The sequence below is a fragment of the Trachemys scripta genome, chromosome 3 (assembly GCF_013100865.1).
Source record: "Trachemys scripta elegans isolate TJP31775 chromosome 3, CAS_Tse_1.0, whole genome shotgun sequence".
In the NCBI taxonomy this organism is placed as follows: domain Eukaryota; kingdom Metazoa; phylum Chordata; order Testudines; family Emydidae; genus Trachemys; species Trachemys scripta.
The window spans coordinates 87,077,959-87,101,323 of NC_048300.1; the positions used below are offsets into that span (position 1 = coordinate 87,077,959).

Consider the following 23,365-nt stretch of genomic DNA (forward strand, 5'->3'; position numbering starts at 1 on the left):
TCTGAGCCTGGCTTCTTGAAAAATTCTTCCCTCCAGGCCAGCTGCAGAACTGCCCCCAAGAGCCTACTGCAGCCGACCACATAGTGCTCTTCTGACTCTGCAGAGGGGAGGGATGGATGGAAGGGTCTAGGCAATGGATATCCAACCCCCATTGCTCCTGTATCCCACCCCACTTATGCTGGAGGGAGCCCGACGGAGCTGAGTCCCTCCCATATTCAGCTTCAACTTTCCACAGCAGAAACAAACTCTTCTTTGTGTCTGAGGACCTTCCACACCCATGGAGGAGTGGGTTAGATTTGGACCCTAGAATTCCCAATCAAGTTTAGGTTGAGTTTTTTGCCAAGAGACGAGGAAACGCTGAAGCTGGTCTCTCTGCGATGAACAGTATCCCCAGTCCCTGAGAAACTCTCATTGTGGCACCCAGGCACCAAGGCCAGAAGTAAAGCCTGTTTTCCTTCGAAAGACTTACACGATTGTTGGGCTTAAATTTCAGAGTAGAGGGCAGCAGTCATTGGACTGAATCCCACTCACTCATCCATATCAGAAAAACTGATCAGCGTAGCACGTTACTGTCAAGGCACTCTCTTGCCAACATGTGCTTAAAAATACACACAGAAGTCACCTGACATTTATTTTATTGTTTTTGAAAACCTTTCAGGAGCCTGCAGAATTATTTCTCCATCAGTGTTATCCTGTTCCATCTGGCAAACAGCACTAACCCCCTTTCCCTCAGTTGGGATGGAATTAAAGTTAAAGTAGCTCCTTCTATTTAACAATTTCCAAAAAACACAATATGAGTCTGTGTACACACCAGCCTTTAACAGCAACACAATACTTGCAATCGAACTGGTTTATAAATGTTGCTGAAGAATAAACAGGGAACAAGATAAAAGTCCCATCAAAAGAGTGGATTCTCTGGTTCACTTGCACCTGAAGAAGAGGTACAGTAATACTTCTTTAATAAATATATTTTAAAAAACAGGAGGATTTTCCCCTTCAGATTTGCTTCCTAAAACCTGGAGTCTCCTTAAACACAGATTTTTTGTGATTGAAGGCAAACAAAAAAAAACAATGTTAAATGCCTTTTACTGACCATCACTATGTTAACAGTGTAAGAAAAAAAAAAAAAAAAAAAACCACAACAAGCATCCTGGTGAAAAGCACATAGATCGGAAAGATGTCCCTGAGATTTTTCCAGAAGATAATCTTTTACGTGGCATACCATGGAGATCCTCCAAACACAAAGGCCAGAAGAGACCATGATGCCACAATCCCACAAATTCTGCAAAGGGAAGAAAGTTAAAATGTTATTAAGCTATTTACATTTGGGATTAGTTGGGTGATTATGAAAGTGAGACTCCTCCCTGAGCTGGGTCAGAACTAATAGTCTCCCTCCATCTGCACCACTGTATCACTGGATTAACAAAACATAGAAATTTTAACCTGCAATTGCCCCCGATATTCCAGAATTGAACTTTCAACACAGCTTTACCCTTCCCCACACTTGGTATTCCACTACTGAACCTCAGAGATCAGCATCTGTCAATTATAACAGCATGGTGGTTTGGTGATGGCCACAAGAAAACATTTCCTTGGTGATCCAAGTCAAGATTAGAACCCAGAGGTGGAAGATCATTTACAGTGTGACCATTCTAAACCACCGCATAAAGCCTGCTTCTGAATTACATGTTTTCACGAGGGATCTACAGTGCAACATTACTTAAGCGTAATTAACTGTTTCTCATACAAAGGTGCAGGGCAAGCTAGTTCAGGAGGGAATATTATTCCTGACTCACAGCAGAAGGCACATGAGAGCATCATCACTTACTGTAGCAAGCAGTTCACTTGTGGTGAGTGTCTCCAGTGGCGATAGAGTGAAATCCGCAAATTGGGGTGAGCTTTATAATCTCGCAGAACAATCCTGACACTAAGAAATAGATCATAATTGCGTTACGTTAGATACATCTTGCATGCAGCTCTTATTGCATCCCCTTAACTAAAAGTCAGCAGGACTGGAGCAAGAGGGCAAATAGGGGCAGCGGGGGGAAGAGGATGATAGGGTGAAGAATTAGAATTTTGATCACTTACTCCTTAAATTTATTGGAGAGCAACAGAAATTGGTTCTCGGTCAGTCGTCTGACATCAAACTTGCACAGAGCTTTTAACTTTTGATAGATCTGTTCTTCATCCACCCCAGGCCATCCCCAAACACTGGCAATCAGAAGAGGTGGACGTTGGCTAGGGACATCTGTGCCAGAGAAATTCTGGAAAATGAAGAAGTGAAATTAAGCCAGAGACTCTCAAATTTAATCCACATTTGACTGTGGAAATACTAAAAGCGGTATTTAAGATCATTAAACACAACAGGCAAAAAGTGACCTAGTGACTAAGCAATACCCACCTGTACAATACAAGAAAGTATTTTTCCATCTTTGGGCTCTTGTGGGCATGAACCATGAAAGCAAAACTTAAGTCACCAGAATGCATGTGAAAATAAAAATCCAAGGCAACAAACTGTAGGAATCAGAAGCCTGGAAGTAAGGATATCTTAATACAAATTAGTACCTTTTGAGTGCTCCCTGTATTTCCATATTGTGATAGGTGCTGAAATGGGGGAAAGAGGTATCTTGGCTGCAGTTAAAACACTATGGGCTTGTCTTTATTACAGTGCTAAATCAGTGCTGCTGCAGTCAATGCAGTGGTGTCAATTTAGCAGGTCTGGTGAAGATGCAGTAAGTCGATGGGAGAGCGCTCTCCCGTCAATGTAATTAATCCACCTCAACGAGAGGCGGAAGCTATGTCAAGAGGAGAGCATCTCCCGCCGACATAGCAAGGTGTAGACACCGCATTACGTCGATGTAAATTACATCACTCGGGGGTGGCGGGGTGTAGTTTTTTTATACCTCGGAGCAATGTAACTTACTTCGACTTCAGCGGTGGTGTAGACAAGGCCCCAGCCCATTTGTAACAGGTGACAAAATGAATATAAATGGGTAAAAATTCAGCACAATTGTTTTTTTTAAATGCTATTTGGATTGACACTGAGAAGTCACCCGCAGATGAAGATCCAGACACCAGCTGGCATTTTCTTTCACTCATGTGAGTGAGCAGATAGCCTACTAGTTTGTGCATCTGGGGATTCAAATACAATAAGGGTAACCATAATGCACTTTAAACTCACGATTGTTGAAACGCCAGCTCGGATCAGATTCACCTGGTTCAGGTACTTGGTTAATGCATTGAGATACTGAAAGAAAGAGGGACCAGTCTCCAGTGTGTCACTATGTTGGAAAACAAAATTTAAAAAAAAAAAAAAAAAAAAATTCAGTGATCTACACTATAGGGAAACGGTACAGTACTACAGCTTTAGGGAACTCCTAGCTACAGCAGACCTTTAAGGGAACAGGAGCAGGGGAAGTACGAAGGATTTATTTATTTAGAAGGTGAATATAGTGCTGGTAAAAGGAAACAGATTAACAGCCTTGCAATGTGAACTCCTCTGTGTACAGAACAGATACGGCACATACAAGGCAGATCAAGCTTCCCCAGAACCCCCCTGCCCGTGTACCTCAATCATAACAGAGGGAAAGACCACATCTACTGGTGCAAGGATAGTGCTGTTTCAACACCCATTTAACACCCTTGTTATTCTCAATAGAAACCAACAAGTGTACCAAACAGTGGGAAGGGGACAAACATTCACTAGAAACTTGACTGAAGCCATCAGTTCATTTCCCCATAGCTGTCAGATGGTATGACCAAATGGTCCCTACCAGCCTGAGCTGGATTTGAAACAATGACCAAAAGAAGGAAGGATGCACAATTTCATTACCAGCTTCTCAGGCCATTAAACCCCTCAAGATTTTTTTTTTAAACAAGGTTTCAGCCTCGAGACAAAAAACTTTAACTTGCAGCTTTATAAAATAACAAGCTAATTACTTGGAGTAGTGGCATTTTGAATAATGTTTTATTCAAAAACTGGACAAAGTTGTTGAATGGAAAAATCACAAACTGACAGCTATTTTCTAAAAGAGCTATGAATGCAAGGTAATTCCCAAGGCAAAGAAGTTCATAAACACCACTCACCATGGCATTCTGCCTAGAAGCAAGTGAGCTAATTTCAAAAGAACTAGAAGGAGGAATAATGAAGAGGTGACATTACAAGAGTGCAGAAGCAAAAGCTAAGCAAATGTTCAATTCTAAAGAATTATACATATGAATAATTTGGCAGTTTATCGTTAAGTAACAAGTACCTGTATTACTTACTATTGGAATGAAGATGGTTACAGTGGAAGGAAAGCAATTCCTGAATTCTAACAATTAAACCTTTAAGAAATGTCAGGTTTTACCTGATCCACAGAGAAATGCATCATAGGCCGCCTCATGGGGAGATTTCTTGTCAGCTAAGAGTCCAAAAAATGGAAAATAAATTAAAACATCTCTAGAACACTGTGCAAATTACTTTGGGTCAAAATAATTCCTCTCTCAGAAAGCATCAGATTATCCACAGTTTTCCTCTCTCAACTTTGCACTTCTTACTATTTCTAACCCCCCCCCTCACAGAATCCCTATACCCCTGCAGTCTCTGCTGCTCCTCAGGAGCTTTCAAAATGACACTACCAAGGAGGCAACAGTTAGACCAGTGGCTGAAGAAAAGATGGCATCACATTTAAAGGTTTATTAGCGCAAACTTGCATTTATAAAAGGTCGGGATTGGCGTTAAAGGTGTGAATGGACAGGTTCCCCTGCACATGTTCATTATGCTACTTACAGCTTCATTTCTGCCTTGCATTAGGATTCCCATGGAATAAAACAAAGATTCTTTATACAGAAATGAAAATTTGCTTCATTGCACAGAACATACCATATTTCGAACAGTCACTTGCATGGGCAATCACCGGACATGTGGGGTTGGTGGGATTTAGGTCACTGTTGGAGAAAATGTGAAGTGTAAATTTTCATTCTTCCCCTATACCTAAGTGTGGGGGGAAATTTTCAGCAAACGCTCTTGCCCTGTCAGAGTAATCTCTATGGCTTTCCATTTTTAACACAACTGCTAAAGAGATTTCTTAAAAGAAATTTCTCTACCATTAAGGAATAAAGTCATACATTACAACAGCAGTGCAAGCAACAATTTAACTCTATTTTTCACCAACAAAGGAAGTCATATGGCTCTAAACCCTGCAGGCTACTTTGAAAACTTACCCCACAGGTTTCAATTCTTAGCTCTTGACTGATATTTGGGAGGAAAAAAGAGGAGGAGGGGGGGCAGCATGTGGAATAGTCCAGAAATACCAAGTTTGTGTCAGAGGGATCTGCATAAATCCACACACAGGGATTAGGAGCCAGGCAAGTTTGTGGCATGGAAGCAAAGTATATGGAGTTCACAAATGTAGGAGCCTTCTACCCTGCACAATACACCTGAGGTAGATTTGTGCTTGTGACTGCCTCTTCTAGATTCAAGTATCCTGAAGCTTTCTGCACACCTCCCCACTCTCCCAATTTACATATCCTTGTCCCAGGCCATAGATTACCAAAAAAAAAAAAAAAAAAAAAAATCAGAAGGGATTATAATCTCAACTAAAACTACTGCTGCTTCAGACTTTGAAGGTTAGTTGTTTTCCCTGCCCATTTGGCTGTGTGGATGCCCGCACTCCACACACTGGTCCAACAGACAAGACTTCCACAGAGATCTAAAAACAGGCTAGTTTGAAGTTCCCTCCCTCACTCCATGCCCCCAATACTGTAACTCATGTTTGGTAAAGACGGTTATATTCAGGGGAGACATCAGAAGGCAGCACAGAGAATCCTATTCCGGTTGTGAAAAAGATCTTTTAACATCTGACTGTGCAAGGAGAACATGAGTTTGGCCAATAGGATTCTCCTGTTTTGAACTATTAAAAAAAAGAAAAAAAAAAAACAAAAGTCCCTATCCCAAGCCAATCACACTGCCTTGAATGGCTTCCCTTACATCAGTGACCGTAGAGGCAAATAGGGAGCCTTGCAGCTGCGTACATGTGAATGCTCTCCTTACTGGAAACAAATTCCCACATGCTGCACTCTGTGTGTATCTGCTGATATTGTATACCCAACCCAGAATGTGTTCAAGTGCAGCAGAGTGTTTTACTTGCACACAAAAGTGTGAATAAGGATCAGTAAAAACAGACTACTCCAAGGAGAGATGCTGACTGACTGGCTCTGGAGGGAAGGCTGTTCCGATGCAGGGCTTTTGGAGAAGGTAATAAAGAGGGTAAAAGTTAGAATTCTTGAAGTTGCCCAGAACAAGAGAAAACTTCCCAACAATTCTGGGCATCCAGTTTGAAAAGACTACGAAAAAGCAGAATGCCTTAGGAAGAGAAGTTAGTAAGGTTAGTGTTATAAAAGGTGGCTGCTTGAGAGCACTCATATACTCTATTTATCCACAGAGCAGATCCAGCACAAACAGTAGCAACATAAGGCTCTCATCATGGCATGGCATCCTGGCATGGTGTTTTGTCTGTGGAAGGAACACATCTATAGATGAGTAGTATTATAGTGTCCAGTCCTTACACTCTACCCATTCTGCTAACAAGAGTGCCATTTGTAATGTGGACACCTGTTCACTAAAGTAGGCTGAGGGCTTGTCTCCACTTACCGGTGTATCGACGATCGATCCATCGGGGCTCGATTTAGCAGGTCTAGTGAAGACATGCTAAATCGACCGCAGATCACTCTCCTGTCGACTCTGGTACTCTACCCGAATGAGAAGAGGAAGGGGAGTCAACGGGAGAGCATCTCCCGTCGACATAGCGTAGTGTGGACCCTGTGGTAAGCAGATCTAAGCTATATCGACTTCAATTATGTTACTAACGTAACTCAAATTGCGTAGCTTAGATCAACTTTCCCCCATAGTGTAGACCTGCCCTGAGATTACAAACTCATACCACTTAAAACCCTATGCAGTAGAGAGATAGTATTAAGTTACAGCCAATCCCAGCCCTAGCCCAAATTCAAGGGAAATAATGGTAGAAAGTTTCAGAGCCCATTATCAATCCTCTAAGCAATCCTATCCTCTAGAAATCAGCATACAACCTAGCTTGAGATAGATTACATATATATATATATATACACACACACACACACACACACACACCAGTATGTAAGCCAGTTTCCATCCTAATTTAATACTGTCTCAATAATTCAAAAGGAGGAATTTTAAACTATGTACTGACAATTAATTTGTAAGGTCTATAGGTAAAACTTTTTCCTTTGATGTTAAAGCCAGATTAGAAAGGAGGGAAACTGGTTGAACAATCTCAACCCACAGTGCAGCAGGAAAGAAAATTAAAAAAAAAAAAAGTATAAAAATATTGCACGACTGACTCTTGAAATACCCTTCCCAAGATGATTCATGGACCAGCTAGTAGGGCTCAAATCCCCAGAATTCAACACTCACCTGCACAGGATTTCATAAACTTCTAGAAGGTTAGATGCTCGAGGAAACTGAAATTCCTGTAAGTAAACAAGGCAAGACATTTCTGATGTGCTGTGGTGTTTTGGAGGAAAGGAACCACAGGATCAGAAAACAAACTGAAACAGCCAGACCATCTAAAAAGTGCTGTGTGATAGAAACAGTGCAGGCACCACCACTCACCACTACAGAAGGGAAAAGGCTGCTGGCCCACCTTCTTGGCAGAAGAGGTAGTACAGCTCCAGGGGAAAGAGGATTTAAAGGTGGTAATGAAGAGAGAGGATAATTTCCAGAGCTTTTCCATCAGGGAAGCAAGATGCCTTCGTGCAGTAGTCCCCAAATTGTGGGGTACCCCACACTGAGGGCACGGAGGAATGTTCGGCGGGAGCACGGGAGGGGGCTTAGGCCAGCCCCCATGGGGGACGGGGAGGGAGTGCCACCCAGCCATGCTCTGTCCCCAGCTCCACTCCAGCTCCAGCCCCACCCCCGGCCAAAGCCCCGGCTTCCAGCCACAGCTTCCAGCCACGACCCCAATCACAGTTCCAGGCTCGGGCGCGGACAGATTACACTACAGGTAAGGGGGGGGGGGGCTACGTCATAAGTTTGGGGAACACCGCCTTAGTGCAACATTTAAAACTGGTCCCTGCTCTATAACCAGAGTGTGATCAGGACCTTCTTTCCATTTAAGTGTGAGGCAAGTTTTATTTCCCAAAACAAACTTTCATATCTTACCTTCCAGATTGATTTTGTTACATTCTTGGTGTCTATGAGGACAGGAAACAGGCTGTGAATGTTCCTTTTAAACTCCTCATAGCTTTCTGAAAGAAAAACAATAAAGAAGCAAACATTCAGAAAAAATAATACAGAACTGAGAAAAAGGAAACTCGGCACTCTATGCAGTAAACAAAGTTTAAGTTTCCTTCTGGTCTTACGCCCCCTGGGAGAACCACACTGGGAGCATTCCGTAGGGAGCAGGTCCTGCCCTAGAGGTGGGAGAGCCACTGCAGTTATCTAGCATCAGCCCAGTCACACTATGCAGAATAAATGATTATCACTGTGCTGTATGTCTGCCCAACGACGGAAAAAGCTGCTTTGGGGAGAGGTGCACCAGCATTTGAATGCTGCTAAAGATTACGCTACCTGGGAGGGGCTTGTAAAACTTGTCATGAAGATGCAGAAGGTCCATGAGCATGTTGTGTCCCACCACTGGCTATGGGGAGAGACATAAAACAGTATCAGCATGTTCCTACAGAAGGTAGGTCAAGTGATCAACTTGAGACCTGTCCAATAGCCCAACTTCTTTACTACAGGGGTAACACCCATACAAGCCTCTTCAAAAGCTGCAAGGCCTAAAACAGTATCACAGTGAGGCCAATACCATCCCCAGCTGTGTATGCTCTCTAACCTTAGGGTGAGGGAGACATTTATTGGTAGCATTTTGTTTCAAAGAGGTCTGAGGAACTCAGGGGAGGGGGGGGGGGAGCAGGGTGGAAGGGGAGACCATAGCCTTTAAAAATCTGTCTGGGCCAGCTGGAATGTCTCTGACTAACTCTCAGATGGTGGCTTATGCCTTGAAATGCGACAGGTTTTAGTAGTTCTGAACTTTGGGATTTTTTTTCATAAATTGTTTGAAACGTACGAGTCAGAACAGAGCCTAGATCACTCTCCCGCAGGCAGGCTTGCTCTGCAGGGTGTCAGGAATTCAACGCAGTAAAGTCTGATTTTTGGATCAATAAAGTAAGAAAGTTTTAACAGAATACACTTAAAACACACCTGCTTACTTAACAGTCATTTTTCTAGCCAAAATTACACTTTAAACACTAACTTGTTTTACTGACAGTGTGAAGGGGTTAATGAAGCCAGTCTGTATAGCCACTCACTGCTTTGAATCTGTTTACTCAGCTCCATACAAAACATCTTGCATACTCCACCACCACCCTGCTACTATGGTAACAATCCAAGAATTCCAAATGTGGGAATAGGGATGGTGAGCGTCACCTTCTTGGCTTCAACAAGGGTCTGGAAGAGGTTGGTGAAACCCCGGGCAGAGAGAAGAACGAGCTCCTTTCGGCAGCAGTCATAAGAAGAGTTCTCCAGATGCCAGCGATGCCGTGGACTCACCTTTTTCACCATCACCTGCAAGAAAAGAGTTACTACACCTCTGGAGAAATAACCTTGCGCGTGCGTGCGCGCACACACACACACAGTCTGGTAGCCTGGTGTTAATGCTGAAAACAGGTTCAAATTTTCAGACTGCCAAGGCTGTGGAGACAGCACTTCAATGCAGAAGGTGAAGACTGTCTCTCTTCCAGTTGATAAATGAAACTAACTCTGAAGGGAGTTACTTCCAGGTGTCCTTGGCTAGAAGGATAGTGGCCATAAAATAGGTTGCCTATTTCAGGATGTGAGTGGGTAGGTATGGAATTTAAGTGCTCTTAGCACTAGTAATAGGTATTCCATTGACAACGCTGAAACAAGACGCCCTCTATCCATAAAACAGGTATCGCAGGGACAACAGCAGTGCAGGTTTCCTCACACCAAAGTGCATCAACGCGGATTCTGAGGGCCCACACTTAGGTGTGAAATGGGAGCTCAGGAAATGTGTCCCATCTATAGCCTCTCTTAGAGAATAATAAGAGTGCTAGTTGCAATATTGATTTTTGTGATATTTTTAAGCTTCTCCCTCGCATCTGGACTGAGACCACTTGTTTCCTGAATAGGCCACCCAATAGCCCTCATTTTATTCAATAAACAGCATGCCAGATTCAAGCTGATGACCTAGATGTGAAAGGCTGTGTAATATTACTGTTCTAACAAACCAGCAACAGAATGGGTGAAAGTCTCCAAGGCTAATAGAAGTGGCAGTTTAACAACGAAAAAGCAACTACTGAAGACCACATGTTCGCTTTTGTAGATACATGAGGGAGCGGGTTTGAGAAGCCTGGAAATTCTGAGAGTCATTTCAGACTTTGCCTAAGAGCGATCCTTCTGGAAGAGGAGGCTTTGGGATTGAAAGAGAAACAGAGGCCAAAACTTCCCAACCCATAGGATCCCAGAAAAGGGAACCTGGTTCAACCCCTTTGCATGGTTCCTTTGCAGGCTCCCTCCTCCTCCTCCTCCAGGAACCTTTCCATTAAAGCACAAACAAGATTTCAGAGTCACAGCAGGAAGAACAGGTACACACATATCTAAACAGAAGTCCTACCTTCCAAAGGGCTTCATTTCCAACTTACCTTCTGGTCTCCAAAAGGCTCTGTCCAAACATCTGGAAGTGCCTGTCTCAGAATCAGCTGTACCTCAAATATCTGAAAACCTGAGACCAGAAACCGAAAGACTTAAAGGTGGGGAGGAGTTTGCTTGGTAGAATAAGAATGTTTTTCAATGGAAGAATAAAATAGTGTGGAAACCAAGATAAAAATTAAATATTTAGGGCATACGGCAATCCAGAAAAGAGGGCCGACAATCTGAGTCATCCCTATTTCAAAAAGAACAGGAATACTTGTGGCACCTTAGAGACTAACAAATTTATTTGAGCATAAGCTTTCATGGGCTACAGCCCACTTCTTTGGATGTAGCTCTAGCCCACGAAAGCTTATGCTCAAATAAATTTGTTAGTCTCTAAGGTGCCACAAGTACTCCTGTTCTTTTTGCGGATACAGACTAACACGGCTGCTACTCTGAAACCTATCCCTATTTCAAATTATTTTTAAAAATACCTTTGAATATATATCTTAGTACACTTCCATGCAAGGGGCACAAAATTGAGCCAGAAAACTTAGAATGAGGAAAGCTGTCAGACTTATTACTCCCAGCCCTGGAAAATCCACCTCAATTCCAGAAACAGCCACTGATACCAAACAACATCCAGGAAAAAAAAACCTTCCACAATAGAGCTCATCATAATGACAAAAAAGGAGCAACAGAGCACAGAGATTAAAACATTCTATGATTCTATGACCAGAGCCAGAAGGCCTGGCAGCAGCAATGGTGGGCTGTGTATGTTTTTTTTAAAGTGAAAAAGCAAGAGTATTACAAGACAGGCAGCTATGTAAGGGGCTGAACAAGCAGCAATCCCCATGTATTCAGAAAAGGTGCTGCAGCCACTGAGAAATCACAAATGAGGAAGGAATCCTATTTCATACCACTAATATCATGTAGCACCATAGAGCCTCCCTCTTCTGCTGATGGCACCCAGCGTGTCACATCATCAATCACCTTTTTCACTTTATCCTTGTCCAAAGTGCTGAAATGAGATCAGAAAAGAAAAAAAGTGAGAAAGCTGCAAAAGCAGTCACAAGCAAGACTGCTTTACAGAGGAGGCCCCCTTCCCTCCTGCTGTAGTCATTCTGTGGAGCAACCGACAGCATCATCCTGTGACTGTTCACCGGACTCCATATATTCCCCAAGGGAACAGAAATGGCAATGAGACATTATGTCAGTTTCAGCATTCCTACAAGATGTAAATTGAGTGAAAAGTGAAGGTCAAACACTAACAGAAGTCACTAGAGGAGCAATGGTTTTGGAAGAGCTTTACCTGCGAACTTTCCAGTTTCCAGTTAAGAGACCTTGCTGAAGTTTCTTCTCCTGTACCTCATTCATATATGGGATTCCATCTTTCAGAAACTGAACGGGGGGAAAAGGGGTTTATTTATCATAGGATTTTCAGGTGTTAAATTAGAAAAATAATATGAGGATAGGGACCCTCAAAATTGGTACTTATTTGTGAAATCTGTGTCATTTCTAATATGATGGCCTTCCCCCATTCCTTTCCCAAAATGCTTCCCAACGTTTTTTTAAAAAGTCCAAATTTCCCCAGTAACCCAATTTGTATGCATATGCAAAGGAAGGGAAAGGTTTTATTTTATGATTCCAAAGGGTTCACAGGTACAGAGAGGGGAAAAACTGAATTACGAAAGATTGTGCATGCAATTTGAAGTCCTGACCATTTGTGATTATTTAAGAGCCGACAGAGAAAGTACTCAGTGTCAGGATTCTAATCCAGGTTTTTAGGTCAAATTCCAACTCTTTAATTATATTTGATTTAATTAAATTCTCCAGCCGTTTCAACTGGGTACTCTTTTCTTCACTCCCTGCTATGAACTGTTGGATAGTACTGCTGTATACTGCACTATCTTCCACCTTAGAGATGGTGGAACATCATAGACAAGTAAAGTTTTATTTAGCTAAGAGTTCAAGTTTCTTTGAGATTATCAGATAATGATTAATTAAAAATCCATTTTCTTATCTGAGTACCCAAGCTTCCCACTCCTACACAGTACCCAAGCTTCCCACTCCTACACATCTTCTGTGCAACTGAGTAGGCTGGACCACATCTAATAGTCAACTAAATGACACTTGACAGACACAAAAACTCTATTTCAGTGTATGAGGCCTGCAGACATTCACCCATCATGCAGACCACACCTGGATAGTGTGGTCTGCAGTCTGGGTGAGAGATGGGAGAGTAGAGAGGACGGGAAGCATATGACCTATCATATGCTTCATTTATTCAAAGATTGGCTGTGCCGGGACATCAGTAAAGACAGGCATTTACCCCTCTGGTGATAAGGAGATGGGAAGTACATGGAGGTGCCCTTTGGCCAGTGGCAGCTAATGTTGGTGCCACAGGACAGTAAGGAGGTGCCCAGTGACCAACTGCATCAATGTGAAGCAGTAGTACAGGGTGCATCGGGTTAGTTAGGGGTTCAGTTTAATAACCACTGCCAAAGATGTGGTTACTGCCCCCTGGTCATGGAACAGCAGTGTCCAAAGCCCTGTATTGCTACTGACACACAACAAAACAAACCCAACCCAAGTATTCAAAGCAGCCGCTGTACTGAAAAAGTAGCAAGCTTCTGCTTACAGAAGGAATGCAGAGTTTTGGGATATTTTTCCTTAATACTTCCCCATAACTACACAAGCCTCCTCTGCTCTAGTCACTTACAACAGAGAACATACCTTATTATAATCAAAACCGTAATGCGTCAGGAACTGAATGCTAGATGCTTGGAAAGAGAATTCAGAGTCCATGACTCCAAATGTTGTGGGGAAGAGGAAGAAGTTATAGGAATGTGCAACATACCTACAATGAAAAAGAAAGAGGTCTAAAACAGGATCAAGAGGAATGATTGCACAAAGGAGCCTGAGAACCTCCAGCATGGAATCTCAACTGCATTATCTCTGTCATAAAAGACAGCTATGAGTTTATTTAGAAAGAATACTTTATTTTTACTTACTTGTTTGATTTTTCATTTGAAAATATAGACAACCCTGAAAGAAACAAACACAAACTGAAGTCTTAGTATTTAGAGCTGGGTCTCCTCCGTTTCTTGTTTACTAATATTGTGAAAATTAAATAGCGGATGCAGGAGTTCTCCTCCCTATGCCATTTTAGTCATTTACTAAAGCTGCTGCACTAGAATTTTACTAACCTCCAGATCACTGCCAGGTTACAAAGGGGTGGCATGAACATGGGTTCCCAGGTAGTTAAACAGAAATAAGATTTTAGGGCTCAATGGGAAGACAAATTAATCATCAGTAAGAAGCAGCCCTTACTGAAAAGAGACTAAGCAACAGAAGAGAAGAGGAAAATTATTGAAAGCTACAAACTGTGCTGTAGGTTTACAGGTCTTTCTACTCTACAAAAGTGTTGGGGGACTTTGTTACAACACTACACATCTCCTCAGACCACAATAAATGCTCTGATAACACTGGTCTACAATTTTTGAGAAGTCGTCTGCTTCAGAGATAAAATATTCTATTTATTATGTATTTTGATGTGCTGAATTCAAATATGACAATTAAAACAACCGATTGGCTACTGTTTCTAAGATATTCAAGTTTTTACATTTTATGTCTATGTATATTGTATAGATAGAGTTTTAATCAAATTGTAAACCTAGGTCTTTTCACGTGTTTATGGTTGCTTTACATAATATTTCACCTGTCCTGTTTATGTAACACTTTAAAAATCAGCAAAAGGGTTATAAATAAAATTTATTATGAAACAAAAGGCAAAAAACTATTACATACATAGTTTAGTCCTATTCAGTGTCTACTTGGCGCTTCTTGGCTTGTCTCTTGTATTCATTAAATGGAGCATCTCTTGTCACTGTCCAGCAATAGTCTGCAAGCATTGATAGGCGCCATTTGCCCTGATAGCGTTTCTTCATTGTTGCAATGTCCTGGTGAAATCGTTCGCCGTGCTCGTCGCTCACTGCTCCGCAGTTCGGTGGAAAAAAATCTAGATGAGAATGCAAAAAATATATCTTTAGTGACATGTTGCAACCAAGGCTTTTGAATGGCTTGAGGAGGTTTTCCACCAACAACCTGTAGTTGTCTGCCTTGTTGTTTCCGAGAATATTTATTGCCACTAACTGGAAGGCTTTCCATGCCGTCTTTTCCTTGCCATGCAGTGCATGGTCAAATGCATCATCTCGAAGAAGTTCACGAATCTGAGGACCAACAAAGACACCTTCCTTATCTTAGCTTCACTTAACCTTGGAAATTTTCCACAGAGGTACTTGAAAGCTGCTTGTGTTTTGTCAATGGCCTTGACAAAGTTCTTCATCAGACCCAGCTTGATGTGTAGGGGTGGTAACAAAATCTTCCTTGGTTCAACAAGTGGTGGATGCTGAACACTTTTCCTCCCAGGCTCCAATGACTGTCGGAGTGGCCAATCTTTCTTGATGTAGTGGGAATCTCTTGCACGACTATCCCATTCGCAGAAAAAACAGCAGTACTTTGTGTATCCCGTCTGCAGACCAAGCAAGAGAGCAACAACCTTCAAATCGCCACAAAGCTGCCACTGATGTTGGTCATAGTTTATGCACCTCAAAAGTTGTTTCATGTTGTCATAGGTTTCCTTCATATGGACTGCATGACCAACTGGAATTGATGGCAAAACATTGCCATTATGCAGTAAAACAGCTTTAAAACTCATCTTCGATGAATCAATGAACAGTTCCACTCATCTGGATCGTGAACAATGTTGAGGGCTGCCATCACACCATCGATGTTGTTGCAGGCTACAAGATCACCTTCCATGAAGAAGAATGGGACAAGATCCTTTTGACGGTCACGGAACATGGAAATCCTAACATCACCTGCCAGGAGATTCCACTGCTGTAGTCTGGAGCCCAACAGCTCTGCCTTATTCTTGGGTAGTTCCAAATCCCTGACAAGGTCATTCAGTTCACCTGTGTTATGAGGTGTGGTTCAGAGGAGGAGGATAGGAGAAAATGTGGGTCCTGTGACATTGATGGTTCAGGACCAGAAGTTTCATCCTCTTCCTCATCTGACTCAAGTGAGAATGATTCTGGTTCATCAGGAACCGGCAGTCCATCTCCGTGGGGTACTGGACGTATAGCTGATGGAATGTTTGGATAATGCACAGTCCACTTTTTCTTCTTTGACACACCTTTCCCAACTGGAGGCACCATGCAGAAGTAACAATTGCTGGTATGATCTGTTGGCTCTCTCCAAATCATTGGCACTGCAAAAGGCATAGATTTCCTTTTCCTGTTCAACCACTGGCGAAGATTTGTTGCACAAGTGTTGCAGCATATGTGTGGGGCCCACCTCTTGTCCTGATCTCCAATTTTGCAGCCAAAATAAAGGTGATCGGCTTTCTTAACTATAGTGGTTATACTGCGCTTTTGTGATGCAAAAGTCACTTCACCACAAACATAGCAGAAGTTATCTGCACTGTTCACACAAGTACGAGGCATCTCTGCTCACTTTGGCTAAACAGAAATGTGTCCCTTTGCAAAGTCAAACACTGACAAATAAGAGAGCATGACACTGTACGATTTCTAGAGCTGATATAGGGCAATTTGTTCAGCAGAGTGATGTAAGCTTCGTTATGATTGCATCATCCATGACTTCTAGGAATAACATAATGCAATTCATATCATGTATGACACAATACCAGCTTCAGATTGCATCATTCATTGTTTTGCCTAAAAAGCAAGTACTGTCCAAACCCAGTCATAAATTTATTCATAGATCCAGTCAAAGATGTATTTTAGTCATTTCTGGTTTAAATTGAGATCCCTTCCCTTTATAACTCACTTATCCTCCGCCATTCCCAAGTCAAGGGTCGTATATACTGACCCAACAGCATATCTTGAAAACTAGAGCCAATCAACAATTTTAAGCATCATTTTCGTTCTTAGTGACCCAGAACTAGTAAAGTTTTACTACATTTATTTCAGAAGCATTTTGGCTGTAGAGCAGTGTAATCTAAGACTTTAAAGGTCACCTGCAAACCATTTTTAAAGATGGCGTTTGGAACTTATAATTAAATTAATTATGAAACATACTCCCCCTTCCAACACCCTAAAAAGGAAGGATCCTACTCTATTGATTTTAAACATTAGAAATGTCAATTCTTGTTTTCCCTTGGTATTGATGAAGATGCCTTGGAGGAGGCGTACTAACAGCTCACAGTGTGACTAGAAAAGGTGGTTGAATCTACAGTAAAGACATTCTTAATTCAAAATATTAGTCATTGAAGTTAAATAGATGTTAACCAAAAAAATTACACCATCTAATTAAATATCTTAGTACTTCTAATTTTCTCAGCTTTCAGTCTCTTGTGGTGTCAGAATTTCATTAATCATTAATTCATAGAGTCTTTCAGCACAGGCAAACTGGACAAGTCCTGAATTTCTAATGTAAAAAGTAAGTAGAAAAACATTAAAAAGAGAGCAAGAAAAAAAAAACCTTAAGATTTCTGCATGTCATAAAAGAAATAAGGCACAAGTGCATTTTCCCCCTTGCAGGGCACCTTCAACATGCTTCAGGGACAGACATACCTGTACTACAAAGTGAAAGCATGCTTTAACTGGGTCAATCTACACGGATGTGTAAATGGATGAGGAAAAAATGAAGCTTCTTCCAGAACAACACTATCTTTTCAGCCAGCAGGGGCTTCAGCACGGAAGGTTCAAATCTCCCCTTCACATCCCTTCATTGGTTCAAAACACTCTGCAGCCCAGGAAGCAGATGCAGAGATCATAATCTAGCTGGCCTTTATTTAGTGACATTGTCAAAAGTTGATGAGTACTCATTTCTGTCTCCCCCAAATCAAACTGAATACCTCAGTCTTCATGAGAAGCCCCTACAATAGCAACCTAAAATGCCAGAGGACAAAATGAAGCTTTATAAAGCAGCATATTTAATTGTCTAACCTTGGAGAAAATAATATTTTCTAGTACCTTCCATTTGAGAATCTGAGTGATTTATTAACATTAACCCTCACAAAACCACGTGAGCTAGGTATTACCTCCATTTTACAGGTGAGACTATTAAGGCACAGAAAGCTTATATTTTATGCTTTACAGTCACACCGCAAGTCAATGACAGAGTCTGGAACAGAACCTAGAATGACTGACTTCCATTACATTTTTCTTTAAAGATGACAGATTCCTTAACAGTGTTTTTTAAAATAAATTTGCAGCAATATAAAGTAGACTGAAAATTCTTGCATAGCCAGTCTGACATTAAACTACTTAAGATGTATGTATGCTGATAACATTATTCCTTAATAAAAAGGGATCTAGTATGGAGGACAACCAGTGCAAACACAGCAAACAAGCAAAAACAGAATTGCAAACCTTTAGCCTTCCCAGAAAGTCCCACAATCCTCTAGTAGATTAGATGCTATGTGTCAAGTATCAGAGGGGTAGCCGTGTTTGTCGCTTTTTACAGATCAGATTAAGAGTCCTGTGGCACCTTATAGACTAACAGACGTATTGGGGCATAAGCTTTCGTGGCATTCATCTGACAAAGTGGGTATTCACCCACGAAAACTTATGCCCCAATACGTCTGTTAGTCTATAAGGAGCCACAGGACTCTGTCATTTTTTATAGATGCTATGGGTTAGCCAAATTCAACTAGTTTGTGAAATGCTAGTAAATACTTAGGAAGAAGTGGAATTTTATCTTTTCTGACAACAATGAACAAAAGATCTCACCGAGCTGATTGACTGTGAACTTCTGAACACTCTGTCTGGCCTTCAGATACCACTCAGCAGGTGAATCGAAGAGACTATTAAATGATCAGAGGGGGGGGAAAATACTCCCATGATGTACTGTTTTACTTTCTCACCGCAACTTATACCATTATTTTGACTCACTAGATCATATGACAACATTTTGGATGTGACATCTTTACCTGGGCTGCTTGCCTTTTGGAAAGACTGAATGTAAACCTGTGAATTCCATATCGAGCCCTGTAGAGACAGGGCACAAAAAGAGATTCCAAAATGTGACTCTGCCTTTCTCCAGCCTTTTGTACCAACTACAAATGGACAAAGGAGTGATCTAAACTCCCAACACGGTACTAAGAAAATTAAATCCCCCCAAGTTCTCCCCTTAACCCAGGAATTATTGAGCCAGACAGCAGCTGAGTAGGGAATTACTCCTTCAAAACAAAGAGTGTGCTTCACAATTTGGAAGTTCATTTGATGTTTACTCATCCCTGAATGTAGCATTAAAACATATAGTTGCATTAGACAGCATAGCATGTTAGGGCCAAAGGAAAAAGAGTACGTTTAATCAGCACCACTGTGGCCAACACAAGCTCACCAAGACCAGCAATGCAAACACGAGCTGGGCTCATTCTCCATCTGGCATTCACTAGTTTTCTCAGCCAAAACTGAAGCTTTATTTCTGGGAGCAGTTTAAAATACCAGTACATACATATTGTAGATTTTTCTGTCTTTTCTATATTAATAGGACAATCTGACCTCTGCATAAATTAGAAGTATACATTCCTAATCTGAAACTGTACTTTCACATACTCGTGAGATGTAGTTTAGTTAGATGATTTGCTATACTATTCATCACTAGTGAATCACTGACAGGAAAGATTGCAACCACACTGTCTATCTGAGGAGGCACAGCAGAGGCAAAGACTAGGGACAGGAAATGGACAATTAATAGTAATGCACTCTAGTGTTCATTGTTACAATTGAGGTTAAAATGTTATACGGATGGACAAAGTGCTCTCCTAGGCTAGGTCTACACCAGGAGCACTTTGCTGATATAGCTATACAAGTACACTATACTGGCAACACACCCCTAATGTTAACATAGCTTATACTGGCAGAACTGAGCTTATACCAGCCCCCACCAGCAACATAAATATTTAATACCAGTTAATTATAAAAATACCAGTTTTGCTGGTATAACTGTGTCTAAGCTAGATATGCCAGCTCAGATATATCGGCCAGAAATCAGAACTCATCACCCCTCCGACCAACATAGCTCTGCCTGCAAAATTTTGTGGTGTAGACCTGGCCCTAGTCTCTCCATTCACCCCAAGCATCACCACAGAGTAAAAGTTGTTTGGATGCCTCTGTTGTACATTCCCATACTTGCCAATAATTTGAGGCTTAATCTTAACTCTGAACTTTTTTTAAAAAAAAGGTAACTACAACATCCTTGTAAGGTTGTATATTTTTACTTTTAAGTTACATATGTATTCTCTTCTCAACCTTACCTCCTGTTTAACAGTTATTAAATGGAAAGTAACTTGTGCTTCATTTACAGATCAGGGAAAAGGGGAACTTTTCAAGGACAATGGTGGAAAGCATGGGAGAAAACAAATGACATTTTTTCCTACTGGGACATTGCACACTAACTGTGATACGATATGCACCAGGGGTGGGCAAACTTTTTGGCCCGAGGGCCACATCTGGGTGGGGAAATTGCATGCAGGGCCATGAATGTAGGGCTGGGGCAGGGGGGTTGGGTGCGGGAGGGAGCGTGGGGTGTGGGAGTGGGTGTGGTGTGCAGGAAGGGGCTCAGAGTAAGGGGTTGGGGCAGAGGAGGGGGGCGGGGTGTACGAGGGGACTCAGGGCAGGGGGTTGGGGTGCAGGAGGGAGTGTGAAGTGCGGGAGGGGGCTCAGGGCCGGGGTGCAAGGAGGGGTGCAGAGTGGAGGGGGGCTCAGGGCAGGGGGTTGGGGTGCAGGAGGAGTGTGGCAGGGGTTCAGGGTGCAGGAGGGGTTTGGGGTGCGGGAGGGGGCTCAGGGCAGGGGTTTGGGGTGCAGGAGGGGTGCAGGTTCCGGCCCAGCACTGCTTACCTGGAATGGCACCAGGGTGGCAGTGACACGCACCGGGGCCAGGATAGGCTCCCCGCTTCCGTGCTGCTCCGGCACCACGCCCCTGCAGAAGTGGGGGCAGAGGGCTCCGCGCACTGCCCTCACCTGCGGGTACCTCCCCTGAAGCTCCCATTGGCCGCAGGTCCCCGTTCCCAGCCAATGGGAGCTGCAGAGGGCAGTGCCTGCAGGCAAGGGCAGCACACAGAGCCCTCTGTCCCCCCTCCTGGGGCCACAGGGACACACTGCCGTCCGCTTCTGGGAGCGGCACAGGGCCCGCAGCACCACGGGGGCAGCAATCTCACGTGCTGGATCCAAAGCCCTGATGGGCCGGATCCGGCCTGCAGCCCGTAGTTTGCCCACCCCAGCTATACACACTAATGATGATTAAAGTCTTAAATAGAAAACTGGAAAAAACATCTAGAGTGGCTAGTCTACACTATAAAGTATAGCTATGCTGGCAAAACCTTGCAGCAGAGATGCAGTTTATGCTAGCAAAAGAACTCCTTGTGCTGTTAAAGGCATTAAATTGCCTCCCCAAATGACACGTCATGCCAGCAAAAGTTATTTCACCACGTGTGACTTTTTTCACATTCCTAACTGACATAGCTATGGCAGCAAAGCTTGAGACACTCTGCTCTACCAGTTATCCGAACAAAATAAGCGATGCCAGTAAAAGAACTCGGATACATAGCTACACTGGTATATCTTTTATACTGCAGACAAGGCTTAAGACTGAACTCCTTTTCCAATCCCTTGTTGTAATCATTCATGATGAGGAGGCAAAGTGAGATAGCAGAAATCACTAGAATTGGGATGGAAGGGGAAAAGAATTCTTAAGTCTTATAAAAATGATTCTTATTAGTTACCATGGTGCAATCCTCTCCCTACGTGATTATAGCTGGCTCTACCTACCTTTCAATACAAAGAGGGCAAAAAGAAAAAAAAATGATTAGATGCATAAAGGGGCAGAAAAGGCAGTTTTGCTTTAGTACTTTTCTACTTCCTCTTTGACAGCACTTCTGTCCCTTTCTAGATATATCTCAGAGGTTTCTCTCTAGGCTTTCTTCATCAGCACCCAATTTTTTTTCCTTGATACCTACTGCACAAAGAGACCCAACTTTGTGCCTATGCCTTTCTCCGCAGTATGCAATGGAAATGGAAAAATCCAGTTTCCCTGGTCACATTTGGCTATAGAAGCATGGGTGCTGGAACTGGGGTGCTGCTGCATCCCCTGGCTTGAAGTGGTTTCCATCAATGGCTCTCAGCACCCACTATACAAATTGTTCCAACACACAACAGCCCTGAATGGAAGCATGCTTTGGAAAAATCGGGGGTGGGGTGGGGGGGACGACAGTATTTATCAACTGGGGGCCAACCCAGGAAAGACCAATCCATTAGTCAAGACCTGATCTGGCAGCTGAGCTCATCGGGGGTGCACCCTACACGGTTTAGCACCATAGGCCAAAGGCAAGTAAGCAGGTGAGGTGATGCCTCTGATGTTCCAACCACTGCACTGGCTCTCGGCTCTGGCCCGTCACACGTGCAGAGCGCGCAGGGCGCGGACCCGGCTACCCGAGTCACACCCCCAGGAGCGCTCGCTCCCGAGGCCCAGTGTGAACAGCCACTTTTGCTCTGGGCAGCGAGCCCGGCGGCAGCCCCGGAGCTAGCGGGTGTGAGAGGTCCCACGTCTCCCCTCCTGCAGGGGGCGCAGGCAGCGGGGGGCGCCCCGGCCCGGCCGGGAAGGCTCCGTCCGCCGCCCTGCTCCAGGCGGGGCCGCTCACCCAGGAAGTCGCAGCCCAGGACCAGCGCCCGCAGGCGGGGCAGGCTCTGCGCGAACTGCCCGGTCCCCAGCTCCATGCCCGCCGCTCCCGCGCGAGGGCCGAGCCGAAAAACCCGCGCTTTCGTAGGGCGTTCCTGGGCCGCAACTAGCGCCTCGCGGGCACGCCTTCTTGATTGACAAGAACAGTAGCGAATCAGCGCTCGGTTAGGAACGTGAGCGCCCTTCTTTCCTCCGACTCTTAAAGGGACCGCGCCGCCGCAGGAAGGGCTGCGCTCTGCTCTCCGCAGGGGTGCGTTACCCTCGGGAGGAGCGAGGGGAGCCGGCAGCGGCTGCACAGTAATTCCATGATGCCGCCCTTGGAACCAGGGCTGGGGGCGGGGAGCCCCCCCATCCCACTCACTGGCGGCTCGGTGCCACCCCCCGTCCCGCCCCCTGCCGTGCCCGGGCAGGGAAGCGATCGCAGGGGAAGGAGCGTTGCTCCATTGTCCGAGGTCTCCTCTCCCCCTGCCCCGGGAGCCTGGCGCGAAGCGGGAAGATGCCCTGGAGCAGAGAGCTCGACCTCTGTCCCTGTTCCATCTCACGGGCAGGGCTTTGGGAGCAATTGGGAAAGATACAAATCTGTGCTGCCACGGCCAGCCGCGTATCTCTCTGTACAGCGTGTGCGGGCAGGGAAGGCATTAAAAAAATATAACAGGACTAGGGTGATCGGACAGCAAATGTGAAAAATTGGGATGGGGGTGGGGGATAATAGGAGCCTATATAAGAAAAAGACCCCAACATTGGGACGGTCCCTATAAAATCACATCTGGTCACACTAAACAGGACAGGCACTGATTAGCTCCTAAAGCTAGAGCGAGGGAGCTGGAATTTAACCAGGAACCTAAGTAACGGTATTAATAACTGCATGATTGCACAACGCTCTCTTCTGTTCCAGTATTTAAACTGTTTGATGCTGTGGCTCATTTGACATATAATAATAATCGATGAGCAGAGAGGAAGAGTTCCCCAACCACAGCCATGGTTCCA

At 43.7% G+C, this 23,365-nt stretch overlaps 1 protein-coding gene across 2 annotated transcripts; it reads right to left on the reverse strand.

Annotated features, from left to right (window-relative positions):
* Positions 1 to 618: 618 nt before the first annotated feature.
* On the reverse strand, positions 619 to 22,485 carry PNLDC1 (PARN like, ribonuclease domain containing 1). Of its 2 annotated transcripts, XM_034765284.1 has the most exons (19): positions 22,341 to 22,485; positions 18,630 to 18,687; positions 18,430 to 18,503; positions 13,687 to 13,720; positions 13,409 to 13,532; positions 11,985 to 12,073; positions 11,593 to 11,693; positions 10,684 to 10,763; positions 9,449 to 9,586; positions 8,591 to 8,660; positions 8,183 to 8,268; positions 7,436 to 7,491; positions 4,865 to 4,929; positions 4,350 to 4,403; positions 4,087 to 4,129; positions 3,182 to 3,281; positions 2,089 to 2,264; positions 1,829 to 1,927; positions 619 to 1,282 (listed from the first exon to the last, which is right to left on the reverse strand). In XM_034765284.1, exons 1-19 carry the CDS (start codon positions 22,414 to 22,416, stop codon positions 1,210 to 1,212), a joined length of 1,596 nt encoding a protein of 531 aa, XP_034621175.1. In that variant the 5' UTR covers positions 22,417 to 22,485; the 3' UTR covers positions 619 to 1,209. The 2 variants fall into 2 exon arrangements, with proteins under 2 accessions (XP_034621175.1, XP_034621176.1); XM_034765285.1 differs by lacking the exons at positions 18,430 to 18,503; positions 18,630 to 18,687 and having other exon boundaries at positions 22,341 to 22,484.
* Between the last annotated feature and the right edge of the window lie 880 nt (positions 22,486 to 23,365).

What these genes read in the sequence shown, in the direction of transcription:
- PNLDC1 (XM_034765284.1), bottom strand. Translation starts at nt 22,416, where the DNA reads ATGGAGCTGGGGACCGGGCAGTTCGCGCAGAGCCTGCCCCGCCTGCGG. An exon ending in GTTTTACAAGCCCCTCCCAG is followed by an intron (nt 8,269 to 8,590) that starts GTAGCGTAATCT and finishes TTTTTCTTTCAG; the next exon opens with AAAGCTATGAGGAGTTTAAA. An exon ending in CTTCTAGGCAGAATGCCATG is followed by an intron (nt 3,282 to 4,086) that starts GTGAGTGGTGTT and finishes TTTCCAACATAG; the next exon opens with TGACACACTGGAGACTGGTC.